The sequence below is a fragment of the Harpegnathos saltator genome, unplaced genomic scaffold (genome assembly GCF_003227715.2).
Source record: "Harpegnathos saltator strain DR-91 unplaced genomic scaffold, Hsal_v8.6 scaffold176, whole genome shotgun sequence".
NCBI classification, from domain to species: domain Eukaryota; kingdom Metazoa; phylum Arthropoda; class Insecta; order Hymenoptera; family Formicidae; genus Harpegnathos; species Harpegnathos saltator.
This window is the reverse complement of record NW_020229957.1, coordinates 534,173-547,520: the sequence shown is the minus strand read 5'-3', so window position 1 is coordinate 547,520 and position 13,348 is coordinate 534,173. Positions and strand designations below refer to the sequence as shown.

Genomic DNA, 13,348 nt, shown 5'->3' with positions numbered 1-13,348 from the left:
AAGTATTACATACACATATACATATTATATATTATAATATTATACAGGACATCCGGGATCTTTTGAAAAGGAAAAATTGTGAAGATTAATCAGATCGAACTCAAAAGAAAAGTTAAGTACCATTTTGCAAAAATCGCAAGTTTAAGTTTATTAAGTTATTAATTATTAAAAATGACCATATCTAGAGGATTTCTTAATTGATAACTTGAAAATCTGCATACTTCTTTGTAAAATGATACATGACTTTTCTCCTCAGTTTCACCTCATTAATCTTTACAATTTTTCGTTTCCAAAAGATCCCGGGCACCCCGTATATGTATATAGGTATTTATATTTATATTTGTATATTTTATAATGATGTAAAATTGATGTATTATCGCGTTAGTCAGATGTTGGAAACTTGTTCAATAATAATTACATGATTAATCTTTTACACTGCATGGTGTTGTAATCAAGCAGAGTATAAATTAATTTATTATCATTATTATCACCCGATCGAACGAGATGAGCGTAAAAGAAGCGGAACAAGGAATGCATTTAGTAATAAAGAGTCGTCGTCGTCGTTGTCATCATTGTCGTAACGAGTCAAGCCAGGAATGAATACGAGCTGCGATACATACAAGTAGATATACAGGGTGACTGGGATCTTTTGGAAAGGAAAAATTGTGAAGATTAATCAGATCAAACTAAAAAGAAAAGTCAAGTACCATCTTGCAAAGATCGCAACAGTTATTAAATTATTAATGATTGAAAATGACCATCTAGAGGCTCTTTTAATTGATAGCTTGAAAATTTGCATACTTATTTGCAAAATGGTGAAGGACCTTTTGTTCAGAATGATCTAATCTACAATTATATGACGGCTATTGTGTCTAGTGTCGGTAGATATGAATATATTAAACTTTGAACCCTGAATCTTGAACCTGTCTCTAGGCACAATAGCCGTCATATAATTCTAGATAATTGTCATTTTGAACAAAAATGTTCTTAATAACTTAATAATCATTACGATTTTTGCAAAATGGTATTTGACTTTTCTTTTCAGTTTAATCTGATTAATCTTCACAATTTTTCTTTTCCAAACAATCCTGGACACCTTGTTATATTTCGTAAATTTTCCCACGATATCAAGAAAGAAAAAAAAAGCGCAAGCTGCCCGATATTGTCCGCAAGTGGAAATCTGAATCTCTTCGTAGACTTCGTCCGAAATGAAACGCCGAGTTGGTAGCTCGGAGGCAGTTTAATAACGCCTCAATTAAATTCAGTTAACAATTAGTCGCTCATCGAGTCGCATCGGATGAGATCTGTGCGTACGCGTGCGCTTCATTCACGAATTAGAGGTCACGAGGACAAGACCTCGTGACCTCTAATTAGAGGTAAGAAGACTTACGACACTCTTCGGGGGTAATTCAGTCGCGGCTTCTTCAGGTGTACATTCGCCTTTCCTCAGCTCGCGCTGAAACTATGCCATTCGCAATGAGCCGAAGTAGCATTTTTGAAAATATTCGCGTCACATCAATATCTCGCCAAGTGTCAATGGGATAAGATGCATCCGTCCTGGCCCGCGGGAAAATCCATTTTCCAACAGGATCGTGCGCAAACAAAGCTGATACACGCAAACTGGAAGGCGACGAGTCGAGCTGAATGTCCCAAAGTGCCGTAACGCGTTCCCATTAGCGGAAATTAGTATAGCCCTTCGTCTTAATTGACAGTACGTATAATTAATTGCATTTAATTCCCCTTCTCTCTCTCCTAGATAGTCATATAGTCAACGCTGCCGTTTACGTGTGTCAGACCGAAGACACGCGTGTCTTCGCTCGATGCTTGCACGCGCGAACACTTTATTGGGCCACGCGGGAATGACAAATGTGCGTGTATGCACGCGTCGTAATGTCGTACCGGGCGGTCTTATAGGAACCCTCGGCTGCCGTCGAGCGATCGAAGCGCCCGACGAACCAACCAAACAACCAACCAACCAACCAAGCAACCGACAAACCAACCAACCAACCAACCAACCAAGCAACCAGCCAGCCAGCCAGCCAGCCAGCCATGCCGAGCAACTAACCGACGGGCTTTATTATTACGTGTGGTGGCACCGTGCAATTCGCGCGGGCCGGCTTTTAACGTCCGTAAAGCACGTAGGCATTATCGTGCGAACGAGGGGTTCCTTTAATATTTCGATCAGCGCGCACACCCGCGAGTTATTATCCTCGCAAGTCCCGCCCGCCCGCGCATGAAGACATTACACGAATGCGCCGAAGCCGCGAGACGCCCCGCGAAGCTCCGCAATTATCGCGGAACGCCAGACGAGAGTCACGCGCGCGACAGAGGCGATTGCGTTGCCGCGAATTCACTCCGCCGAATTCTTTCCGATCGTCCTCGCCGGCGCTTGTTGGCCTCGCGAGAACTCGTGAGTGATATTTAACCGCCCCCGCGATGTCGAGATTAGGTTAGGTTAGGTTAGGTTAGGTTAGGCTATTGTCGCGCTCACCTTTTGGAGCAGCGGCGCACACGACGTTGCAACGTTATCTTCGAATTGAATAATTGCGCCTTTAGTTTATCCAGTGTAGTCAACTAATGTTAACATCTTAGTCTTTCCCTTCGCCTTTTGCTATTGTATAGCAAAATAAATTCGTGCAGCTCCTAGTTATAATATGTAAATTATATATATATATATATAGGGTGTCCGGGATTTTTTGGAAACGAAAAATTGTGAAGACTAATCAGATCAAACTGAGAAGGAAAGTCCTTTACCATTTTGCAAATAAGTAGGCAAATTTTCAAGTTATCAATTAAAAGAGCCTATAGATGTGGTCATTTTCAATCATTAATTACTTAACAACTATTGGAATTTTTGTAAAATGGCACTCGACTCTCTTTTTCGTTTTAATCTGATTAATTTTCACAATTTTTCCTTCCTAAAAGCTCCCGGACACTATATATATGATAAATAATAGTAAAGTAATAATTACTTCATTATAAATAATGACAAAATAGTAATTATTATTTATTTATTTATTTATTTATTCATTTATTTATTATTTATTTATTTATTTATTATAATGATTATTAATATTTATAATGTCGTATACTGATCATGCAATTTTATTACGTCCGTAGGTATTATGTATTTATTTTAATGCAAACAATCTTTATTGCTTCATCATAATGGACGAATCTGTAAGGTCTTGGGTGAGTTTAATCGATCCCTCGAGGCTTTATAACACATGAAAGCAGTGTCTTTACGTTTGCGCTATATGCTTTGCGAAGAAAGATATTCTAGCTCAAAATGAAAAATATCGAAATTGAGAAACGTGATTATCCTCTTACACGGTTGTGAAAACTAAAACGACGTCTGCAAATTTCTTTCTCGCATGCACTGGAATCCACGAGCTTTCATACTGAAACATTGTTTTTAATACGCAATTTATTAGAGGAGAAGGTAGTATTATGGCCTTTGTAGATATTATGACCATTCTCAATATCTTCGTTATTAGGTAGCGAATTCCAGTTATTACTTATGGAATCATTTGTTTAGTAGTGCACTAACTCTAATATATCAATATACAATAGTTGGCACTTTTTATAACGCATTTTTACTTTCGAGCTTTTCAAAATGTTTTTCACGGTACATTTTAATATTTAATTAAACATGTTTCCTCATTATTTTTAAACTTGAATGTATTATCACACGAATATATGTACAACTGAGTATTTTGTTTGTTACTTGACATTTTATTCGACTGTACATCTTTCAAGTTAGGCAATGCTAAATGAAATAGCATGATATTTTGCTAATGTGGCCCCATAAGAATGCTGATAAATACTGCCTCTTTTCCGAGGTTTTTATACCGAGGTAATTATTCGACAAGTCGATTCTAATTTATAGTCCACTGTTTCATTTATGTTTGCACTACATTGCTGTCTTTCTGACAGATTGTATTCTTAACAAATAAATCAATATCCACATTAAAAATCCGCAGTTATACTCATTATTATTCCCCTTCTAAGAGTTTAATTTGAATAAATATATAATTTCGTGACTAAACATTTTATGTTGTTTTAAACGAAATAAATTTGTTGTATCAGTTGTAGTAGAAGGCCACATTATCACCCTCGCTGACCCATTATGCTGTGTTGCTACATTTTTATAAACAACATTCTAAGTAATAAACATTACATTGAGTAATAAACATTACATGAATTTGAGTCTGTAATCGATTGGTGCTTCCTGATGTCATTTTTTATAGGAATTTCTTAGATCTGCCAACAAATTTTTTCTTTCTTTAGAAAACGTTTCTTTCCATATTGTACCATTTATAATTTTTTTTTGTATAGTTTTACTAAGATTTTATTAATAAAGAGAAATTAACAAAAGTGCATCGTAGTTTCTCTATACATGATATAGATTTGTTTGCAACTAAAAAAAGATCTAACTGCATAATATACGAGCAATTCTGCTTCGTCTTTTATTGAACAAAATTTTGTACTCTTCTTTCATATAAAAAAGAGATTAGAACAACACGAAAATTGTGCTTAGGTTATGCGCTTCTTACAATTGCCAAGTGAAATTCGTTAAATTCGATTCGAATTGTCAATGACTTCTTTTGTGAGGAATTCTTTTTTTTTTCTTTGCAAAGGACGAGATACGTGGACAGGTTTCCGTGGGAGACGCGAGTCTTTATCGCGTTACGTGCAAAGTCGACTTCTCATGCGCCATTTTCGTCGCGCGCTCAACGCTTATTCCGAGTATTTCGGCATCTGGCGATAAGTCCTTATCTGGGCGAAGTGTTCGCGCGACGGGATATGACAAGTGGGAGGTTGTCTAGAAAAGAGGAGGGAACGGAATATCTAATGTCGCGGATACCGCCCCGAGCGATAAATCATTTCTCTCCGCCACGGTGGCGTCGCGATGTCAGCGACGGCAGTCGCGGATACTCGACCGCTTAACCCTTCCGAGACGGACGTTCTTTTCATTGATGACGTGACGGCGCTCGGAGAGACCCCCGAAATCGACTAAAGTTGCGAGCTGCAACGGATGAGTTTAAACGGCGAGAACGTGAAGGCGAGAAATGAAAATGTTAGTAATATGATGAAGCGTTCTTATTTGGTTGGTGCACAAATAATTGTGGTTTTTGTCATTTTAAGTTTGGCGCCGATTTTTCGAGTTGCCGTTATTTTTTTGTTATAGTCATGTGATACGTCATTGTAAACAATGAAATTGGCACTACTGATTTCAGCTTATGTCTGTTGTTTTTGTTCTTTAGTATTGTTGGATATAACCTCTTAAATTAGTCACGGAAAAACAGCAAATTCGTGCGATTTTGTTGCATGAGTTAAAATTGAGACGTAGAAAAGCAACAGAAACCGCTCGAAATATCAAATTTGTTTTTGGTGAAGAGTCAATTAGTGAACGTACAGCTCAACACTGGTTCTAAAAATTACGTGATGGAAACGAAAGCCTTGAAGAAGAGGAGTTCGTAGACGTCCTTCAGCTATAGACAATAATGATTTAAGAACCATTATTGAAGCGGACTCACGTAAAATAACTCGAAAGGTTGTTTCCCGTTGGGAAAAATGTGTGCAGGCCAATGATTTTTATTTTGATTAATAAATATAATTTTTAACTGATATATGCGCCTTTATACGCGATACGTAAAAACCGCAATTACTTTTGCAACCGAATATTCATAGCGATAAATTAACGTGTAAATTCTTATCAACGGAACAACATTTTATTGACAACGATTGATAACGATTTTTGCAAAATGGTACTTAATTTTTCTTCTCAGTTTGATCCGATTAATCTTTACAATTTTTCTCTTCCAAAAGATCCTGTACAAGCAAGATGTCCGAAAAGTAAATTTTGATTATTCTCTCAATCACTCGATCGATACGAATAACTCAATCCTGCGAGAATCCTTACAGATGACTCGAAAAGTTTTCCCATTTCTTTATTAACTATGTCAATCAATTGTTGAAGACGTTTGCTCGATCGCTACTTAAAACTGCGCTTTCTATAATTTTTCTTAACCACAACCGAATTTGTAATATTGCGCTATTTGCCAACGGTTGTTAACAATCGAAATATCTCGTTCGCATACAGATTATTATAATTGATAAAAAGTCTTATTTTGCCTATGAACATTCATATCTACATAAGTTCATCTGATACATATACAATAAAAAACCTGGATTTTTCTTAAAAGTTTTGACGACATTTATCCATCTTTATTGTAAAAAAACAGCAGGTCTACTGTTGAAGGAAGCAAAAAGTCAAGCTGAATTTTTTCACAGATCCAAAATTATTCATCAGAATCTTCAACAGCTGAATGATCACATTTTATTTTCGTATTCAAAACTTAATTTCAAAGGAATCACAAGAAATAAGAAATCTCGTGTGAATCGCGTGTCAGAGACACGCCCTTTTCCGAAAGACTGAAGACGCCTTCTTCATTTTGAAACATAAATTTAACGGGCGGCAACGTTAAATTAAATTTAATCCTTTGAGGTAAATATTTTTCATAAAATCCGAATCACATGAAAATTTATATACTGGTGTTTTTGGAATCGCTGATGACGAATCTGTTATCAGATTTTCAAAATTCAAGATGGCAAATCCAAGATGGCGGTCCTAAATATGAAAAATCGCGATAATCTGGAATCCGTCATCTTGGAAAATGAATTTTAGAATGTGGACCTCAGATTCGTAATCAGCGCCCTCAAAAACTAACCAGAATACAATCTTAGCTAATTTAATAAAAATTCTATGATCCGCCATCTTGGAAAATTAATTTTGAAATTTTGACCTGAGATTCGTAATCAGCGACCTCGAAAAAACCCCAAATCTTGATTTTGAGCAAAAAATTCACTCATAGCTCGTGGAAAATGATTTTTTTCTGTAAAAAAGTGTATTTTTCACACTTTGTTTATTTATAATAAATGGACAACGTATGCAAAATACTTTTCAACCTTTCATGTGTGTTCCCATATCATATAAGAAACTAAAAGACGCAAAAAACCCGATAAGAATCCCTCAAATATGAAATATTTCATAAAAATGTGAGAATAAACAGGTGGTAAGTATTGGGTTGGCAACTAAGTGATTGCGGATTTTAAATAAGAATGAAAATTCAAAATTTTTAATTTGCTTTTTTACATTTTTTTCAATGCATGTATGCGATACATTGAGCTTTTCTGCAATATCACGTGTTGTGCTATGACGATCTGAATCGATAATGGCCTTGATATGGGTCCCATCGACTTCAACTGGACGGCCAAATCGTTGAGCATTTTTCAATGAAAAATCACCAGAACGAAATCTGGCAAACCAATTTTGACTCTGCCTTTCTTTCAAGGCTTCATTCCCATATACGGCACATAACTTCTTGTGTGCTTGCGATGCGTTCTTGCCTTTTCGGAAATAATACAATAAAATATGTCTGAAGTGCACGTCTTGCTCTTCCATTTTTTAATTGGGATAAAAACAAAACTGAACAACTAATCGATATAATTTTTGTACTAAATGAAAGGTAGAAGTCCAAACAATAAGAAAAAAATATAGGTTAGGTACTTTGAACACGTTAACGAAACAAAAGAAAGTGTAAAATCCATCTGTCGACAAAATCCGCAATCACTTAGTTGCCAACCCAATATATTTACCACTATGCCTCAAAGGGTTAACAGCGAGCAGAGACCTGCGAGTCAAATTGCAATCGTCGCAGATTTCGCGGTTCTCGCACGGCGAAACCGGTTTCGGCCTCGTGGTCCATTCGCGTCAATTCACATGCACGGCAGAAATAAACGATGGGTTCTAATTATCCAATAAGAGGGAGGCAGCCGCGTTTTGTCGCCTGCTGTCCATGTATCGACTTCGAAAGCGTAAAAAATCGGCATACTCGGTGGGACGACGAGACGAGAAAATTCAACGAAAGGAAACAAGTTAAACCAGAACATCGCCGATATTTTTTCCTCACCGATACTAGCCAGCTTTTTCGCCCGAGCACTAGGAAAGTGACTGTCACCGTTTGCCTGTGGAACTAACCGAGTCTCGATGCGATAATTAGCTCTTGGCCGAAACGAAATTTTAGGCGCTTACAAAGTCGGAGAGAATTAAAATTGGTCGGATTGATATGGAAGTAAAACTCTATATTCGCGTCCCGAGTAAAGAGTAAACGAGCAATTTCATATTTAGAACCCCAAGAAGAAAGTGAAATTTCAAACTCAAGCGGAACTTGGAGACTTTAAGACCTCGTCTTGTATCGTCGTGTATCGTACGCATGCGCACAACCTTGATTTTTATGTGTCGATTGTCATGTATACGACAAAATAAAATACATTACATAAAAATCAAGGTTGTGCGCATGCGTTCGACACACGGCATCTCCTGACTGATTGTAGACAAGGCCTAAACGAAAGTTATGAGCTATAAACAATTGCAGTTTTCCGCGTGACATTGTTCACACAATCGAGTGGTCTTTTGCGTTAGAAAAAGAAACAAAACACATTTGCTCTTTATGTTCAATATATCGCTCTGTGATAATTTATATGGTAATGTTTATAATTTATATTGAAAAACAATTTCAATACTGTTCTAAGTGAGATGAAGTAGATATGACATTTCAAATATTGAACAAGCAAGATTTAAAAAAGGAAAAGATTTAAATTCTCAAACCTCCTCTACTTTTAAATTTCCCATTTCTAAAAGTCCCAAATGGAAAGTTTTACACAAGTTTGAAGAATTGTATTTTTTAGCACTTTACATCATCTTTTGGAACGTACGTGCATATTGTTTAACGATCGGAGAAAACTTAAAAAAGAAATTAATATTCAAACTCAAGTAAAATTCAGCGATTTGAAGTGGGAACTGCAGCTTAAGTAGAATAAAAAGAGTTTGATCAGACTGGATGAATTTTCAGGATACATTTAACTCAATTTAACTCAATTTTAACGTCTGAATTTCTTTTCTGAAGAGTTTCAACTATTTGTGAAGATTAACATTTATGATTTTTATTCTTCGCTACAAAATTTTCGAAAAAGATGAGAGAAAATGCTTCCTGATATCCGCTCAAGTAGTGGGAATTGATCCTTCAATTTATCCTTGTATTGAGGCTTACACCGAGGGTTAACCGGCTTACGGTTAGACCCGAGTCTGACTTAGCGTAAGATTTCACTCACTACTTTCAGGTCCGCCATTTTTGGTCCGCCGTTTTGAATTTTGCAACAGCAACCTCAAATTTGAAATCAGCACGTTCGAAAACTATTATAAAACATGAAAGTAAATATATTTTCCTCTGCAGAAAAAATTTAATCATTTTGATATTAATCTCTGCCAGTAAATAGAACCGCAAGAGAGTTAAACGCGTCAGATTTTAAACAGTGGAAAATCGAAATCCGATATGTTAGCGAAAACTTTTACACACTACGGTGAATAACGCACGATTATCCGGCGAGCGAACGCGCCGTCAGTAGACGATGCGTGAATACAAATGCGACGCAAACACGAGGAATGTGTCGCAATAGATTAGCCTCCGGTTCTTAACCGCCGGTGCTTCCCCTGCCGAGCATCTTTTCTCGCCGCCGCCGATAATGCTCCATGCGACCTTGACGGAAAGTATAAGAGGCGAACTCGCAAGTCGCTGGAACCAAACGTTACCGGGAGAGAGACTCAAAGCAATGAGGCGATTTCTGGCGTCGCTCGTCCTCGCGACAACACTGGTCGCTTGCGCGGCTGATTGTCAACCGGGTTTGGAAGGACGTCAAGACTGGTACCGCTGCGAGGATCTCACGAATCTGCAGGTATCATTCTATCACGACGGATCGGTTGATTCAGCTGGTCTCTAGTTTGCTGGGCCAGATTAAATGTTGCAATTGGGCAACTTTGTTCGCGCAACAAAGTTATCTGTGGCAGCAATTGCTGATCCGATCGTAAGAGATTTTTTTGTACGTGTTATCTTGGTTATTGCGCAGCAAGTCGTTACATATCTCGATCTAAATTAAGTCTGAGAAGTGAGTTAATTTCAGCAAAGAAAGAAACGGTGAAAAAGTCACGCGACATTTAATTAACAAGCGATGGGAAAACACATTTGCTTTTTTCTCCTTTTGCGTGATTCAATTTAATTGTTTAGTTGGTAATGCGCGAATATCAACAAAAAAAACCAAAGCATTTGATAATTATTCGCAGATTGATATCGCTCAACGAGTTGTTTGAATAAAAGAGGAGATATTGCGTTAAAATTTAAGATCTCAAAAATATGAACGAGAAAATTAAAGAATGCTCATTTAACGCAATAATAACGTCTCTCGTCTTGTTTCTTGTTGATACTTTTAATTTTTATCTTTAAAAATGTTAAAATAATCGCAAAAATAATAAAAAAATATAATATAGTTCAATGAATAAATGTTAAAATTTGCGAAAACAATAAAAGAGAATAATGAAAAAGGTACTTTTTTAAATAATTATATACCGACGAAGTTTAGTTAGTACAATTAGGTTTGTTATCATTAAATCAAAAAATTCTGCATTTTTCCAAAAAAATATGAATGCGCCTTTGTTTATGAAAAATATAAAATATAAAAGAATTTTGAGTAAAATAATTTTGCACGTTTCTTACTTTCGAAACTGTTCCGCTGTGAAATTTAAATATATTTTGAATTTTGCAACAACCTCAAATTTGAAATCAGCACGTTCGAAAACTATTATGAGACATGAAAGTAAATATTTTCCTCCATTGTTTTCATGGAATTAATACAGCCCCTAAACATTCAGATAAGCAATTAAAAATAGTATCTATACTTTTGCAGCTTCACACACTGCATCTCTTAAAAATCTACGTTTGCGGCGATTCTCTCGTTTGTTACTGTACACAGAAAAAACTTGCCGCCAATGTGTATCACGGCTAGAACTTTACTTTAAACCAGAGTTTCCCAATCTTTTTTATATTTTGCACTCCTAAAAATTTATTAATGAACCTTCGCACCCCCTATAAAAAAAATTATTCGTATGTTTTATTGTAAAAGTTAGCTGTTAGAGTTTTAAAGTAAGAAATTAATTTATAATAATTTATTATTACATAATATCATTTTATAGAAATTAACTATCATTTTAATATTATAAAATTATTATCCATAGTATTAAACTTCGCATAATGATACGTAATGAATATATGCGTACAGATACATAAAAAATATCTAATTTTAATAACACCTTTTTTTAATTTGATGATAAAAATGCCGGATTATTCCAGAATTCATCTGAATCATTATTAATCACAATCACTTTTCCTCGCATCCCCAATAATGTCTTTTTGCACTCCCCGTTGGGAACCCTTGTTTTAAACGATCGAAGCATTATTGGTTGAAATGGCGAATCTTTTCTTTCTTTCGCAATCACGCATTTACATGTTGCGAAAATCTCCGCAAGCTCGCCTGCATCGCTAAATGAACCACTTTCTCTTGTCGCGTATCCGTGCAGCTGCAGATACCAACAGGAGCCGTCGGCATCGACATCAGGAACTCGAGCATCGCGACGATACCGTCGGACGCGTTCTCGAAATACGGCGACACCCTGGAAGAGCTCAACATCACCGGGTGCGGCGTGAGGGAGATCCAGCCGAATGCGTTCAGGGGTCTCGGCAAGTTGCGCGTGTTGGGCTTGGTGAACAACGAGATCCGCGCGTTGGACGCGTCCTGGCTGCAGGATCTGCCGCAGTTGAGCACGCTCGACGTCTGGCGCAATCGAATCTCCACGATCGATGCACGCCTGTACGACTTGCTGACGAATCTGCAATTCTGGGACATCGCGCACAATGATCTGGTCGATTGCCTGTCACCTGAGTCCCTGAAGAAGCTGACGCGACTCCGCAGGATCTACATCGCCGGCAATCCGTGGTCTTACCGATGCCGCGCTTCGATGACGTGGTATTTGGGCAGCAATCACATCCGCTTTGTCCAGGACTGGGGCGCCGGCGATCTCTTGATCGAGGAGTGCCTCGCTCACGAGCCGGACGCCGCCACCAGCGACGTCGCCCTGGCCAACTGCGTGCAACGCACGACCCCCTCCGCCAATTTTCCCAATGCGACGATGATCCAGTATCTCGTGAGAAAGGTCATGGAACTGGAAGCCGATGTCGCCGCTTTGAAGAAGGCGAGGGACGTTGATCTTCAGAACAGTCTGAAGGCGCAGCAAATGTGAGACAATGTTGGTCGATGTGACATTATTTGTATCATGTGTGTGTGTGTGTGTGAACTTTTCAATCTGTTTCATATTCAGTGAGTTTCATAATTATAATTGGTTAGGTATGTTAATATAAACGTACCAATCAGTGCGTACAGTTGTATCTTTTTGAAGCGCATTGTAAAAATATTTAAAACATTAGGTTAATTTTCGCCGGTTTTTGCTTAAAAAATACATTTATTTTAATTAACTAAATTTTATGAATTTTAATGAATGAATGAATTAATTAATGAATTTTAATTAATGAAATGAATTGATCAATTAATCAAAACATTTCCCATCGTTTTGTATTACTTTTTCCCATCTTTCTGATAAGAATTCCGCGGCGATAGAACGATTCAGATTTTGAAGCAATCCATTCATCCTTCACTCACTTTCGGACTTTGTTTCGAAAGAGTGTATCTTGAAGGCCATGTTGCATTGAACGGAACAAGTGGTGATCAGACGCGGGGCCAGATCTGGAGAATACGCGGCATGCGGAAGAACCTCCCATTCAAGCTCTGTCAGCTTCCTTGATGACTTTTGCAACATGTGGCCGGATATTCTCGTGCAACAGGATCACTTTTCTTTAGTTGTGTGCGATTTGTGGTAGTTTTTGATCCAACACTAGCTTCGAACTGTATAATTGTCGTCGGTACCGGTCAGCCGTAACAATTTCATTGGGTTTTAAGAGTTCATAATACATAACATCTTCTTGATCCCATCAAATATAGAACAACTTCTTATGACCATTGCGTTATGAATATTGCGTTTCAGCGTCAATGTGGATGGTTGGCCTGGGTCTATCCATGATTTTTTGCGTTTACGGTTGTCATAATGGATCCACTTTTCATCACCAATGACAATCCGGTGCAAAAGACTCCTCTTTTCTACTTGGCAATCAAAACAGTGGCGATGGATACACGGTTCAGCATGTTCGCTTCGGTCAATTCATGTGGCACCCATTTTCCTTCCTTTTGAATTTTTCTCATTGCATGCAAACGATCAGAAATTGTCGAAATTGCAATATTCAGTGCCTTAGCCAATTCCTTGAGTGTTTGAGATTGATTTTGGCCCAATAATGCTTGCAGTTCGGCGTCTTCAAACTCTTTTGGCTAACCTGGACGTTCCTTG

The 13,348-nt window shown here is 37.6% G+C and overlaps 1 protein-coding gene across 1 annotated transcript; it reads left to right on the top strand.

Moving 5' to 3' along the window:
* Positions 1–9,653: 9,653 nt before the first annotated feature.
* On the top strand, positions 9,654–12,387 carry LOC105191227 (leucine-rich repeat and immunoglobulin-like domain-containing nogo receptor-interacting protein 1). Its single transcript, XM_011154479.3, has 2 exons — positions 9,654–9,798; positions 11,474–12,387. The coding sequence occupies exons 1-2, from the start codon at positions 9,676–9,678 to the stop codon at positions 12,191–12,193; spliced, it is 843 nt and encodes a 280-aa protein (XP_011152781.1). The 5' UTR covers positions 9,654–9,675; the 3' UTR covers positions 12,194–12,387.
* The last annotated feature ends 961 nt before the right edge of the window (positions 12,388–13,348 follow it).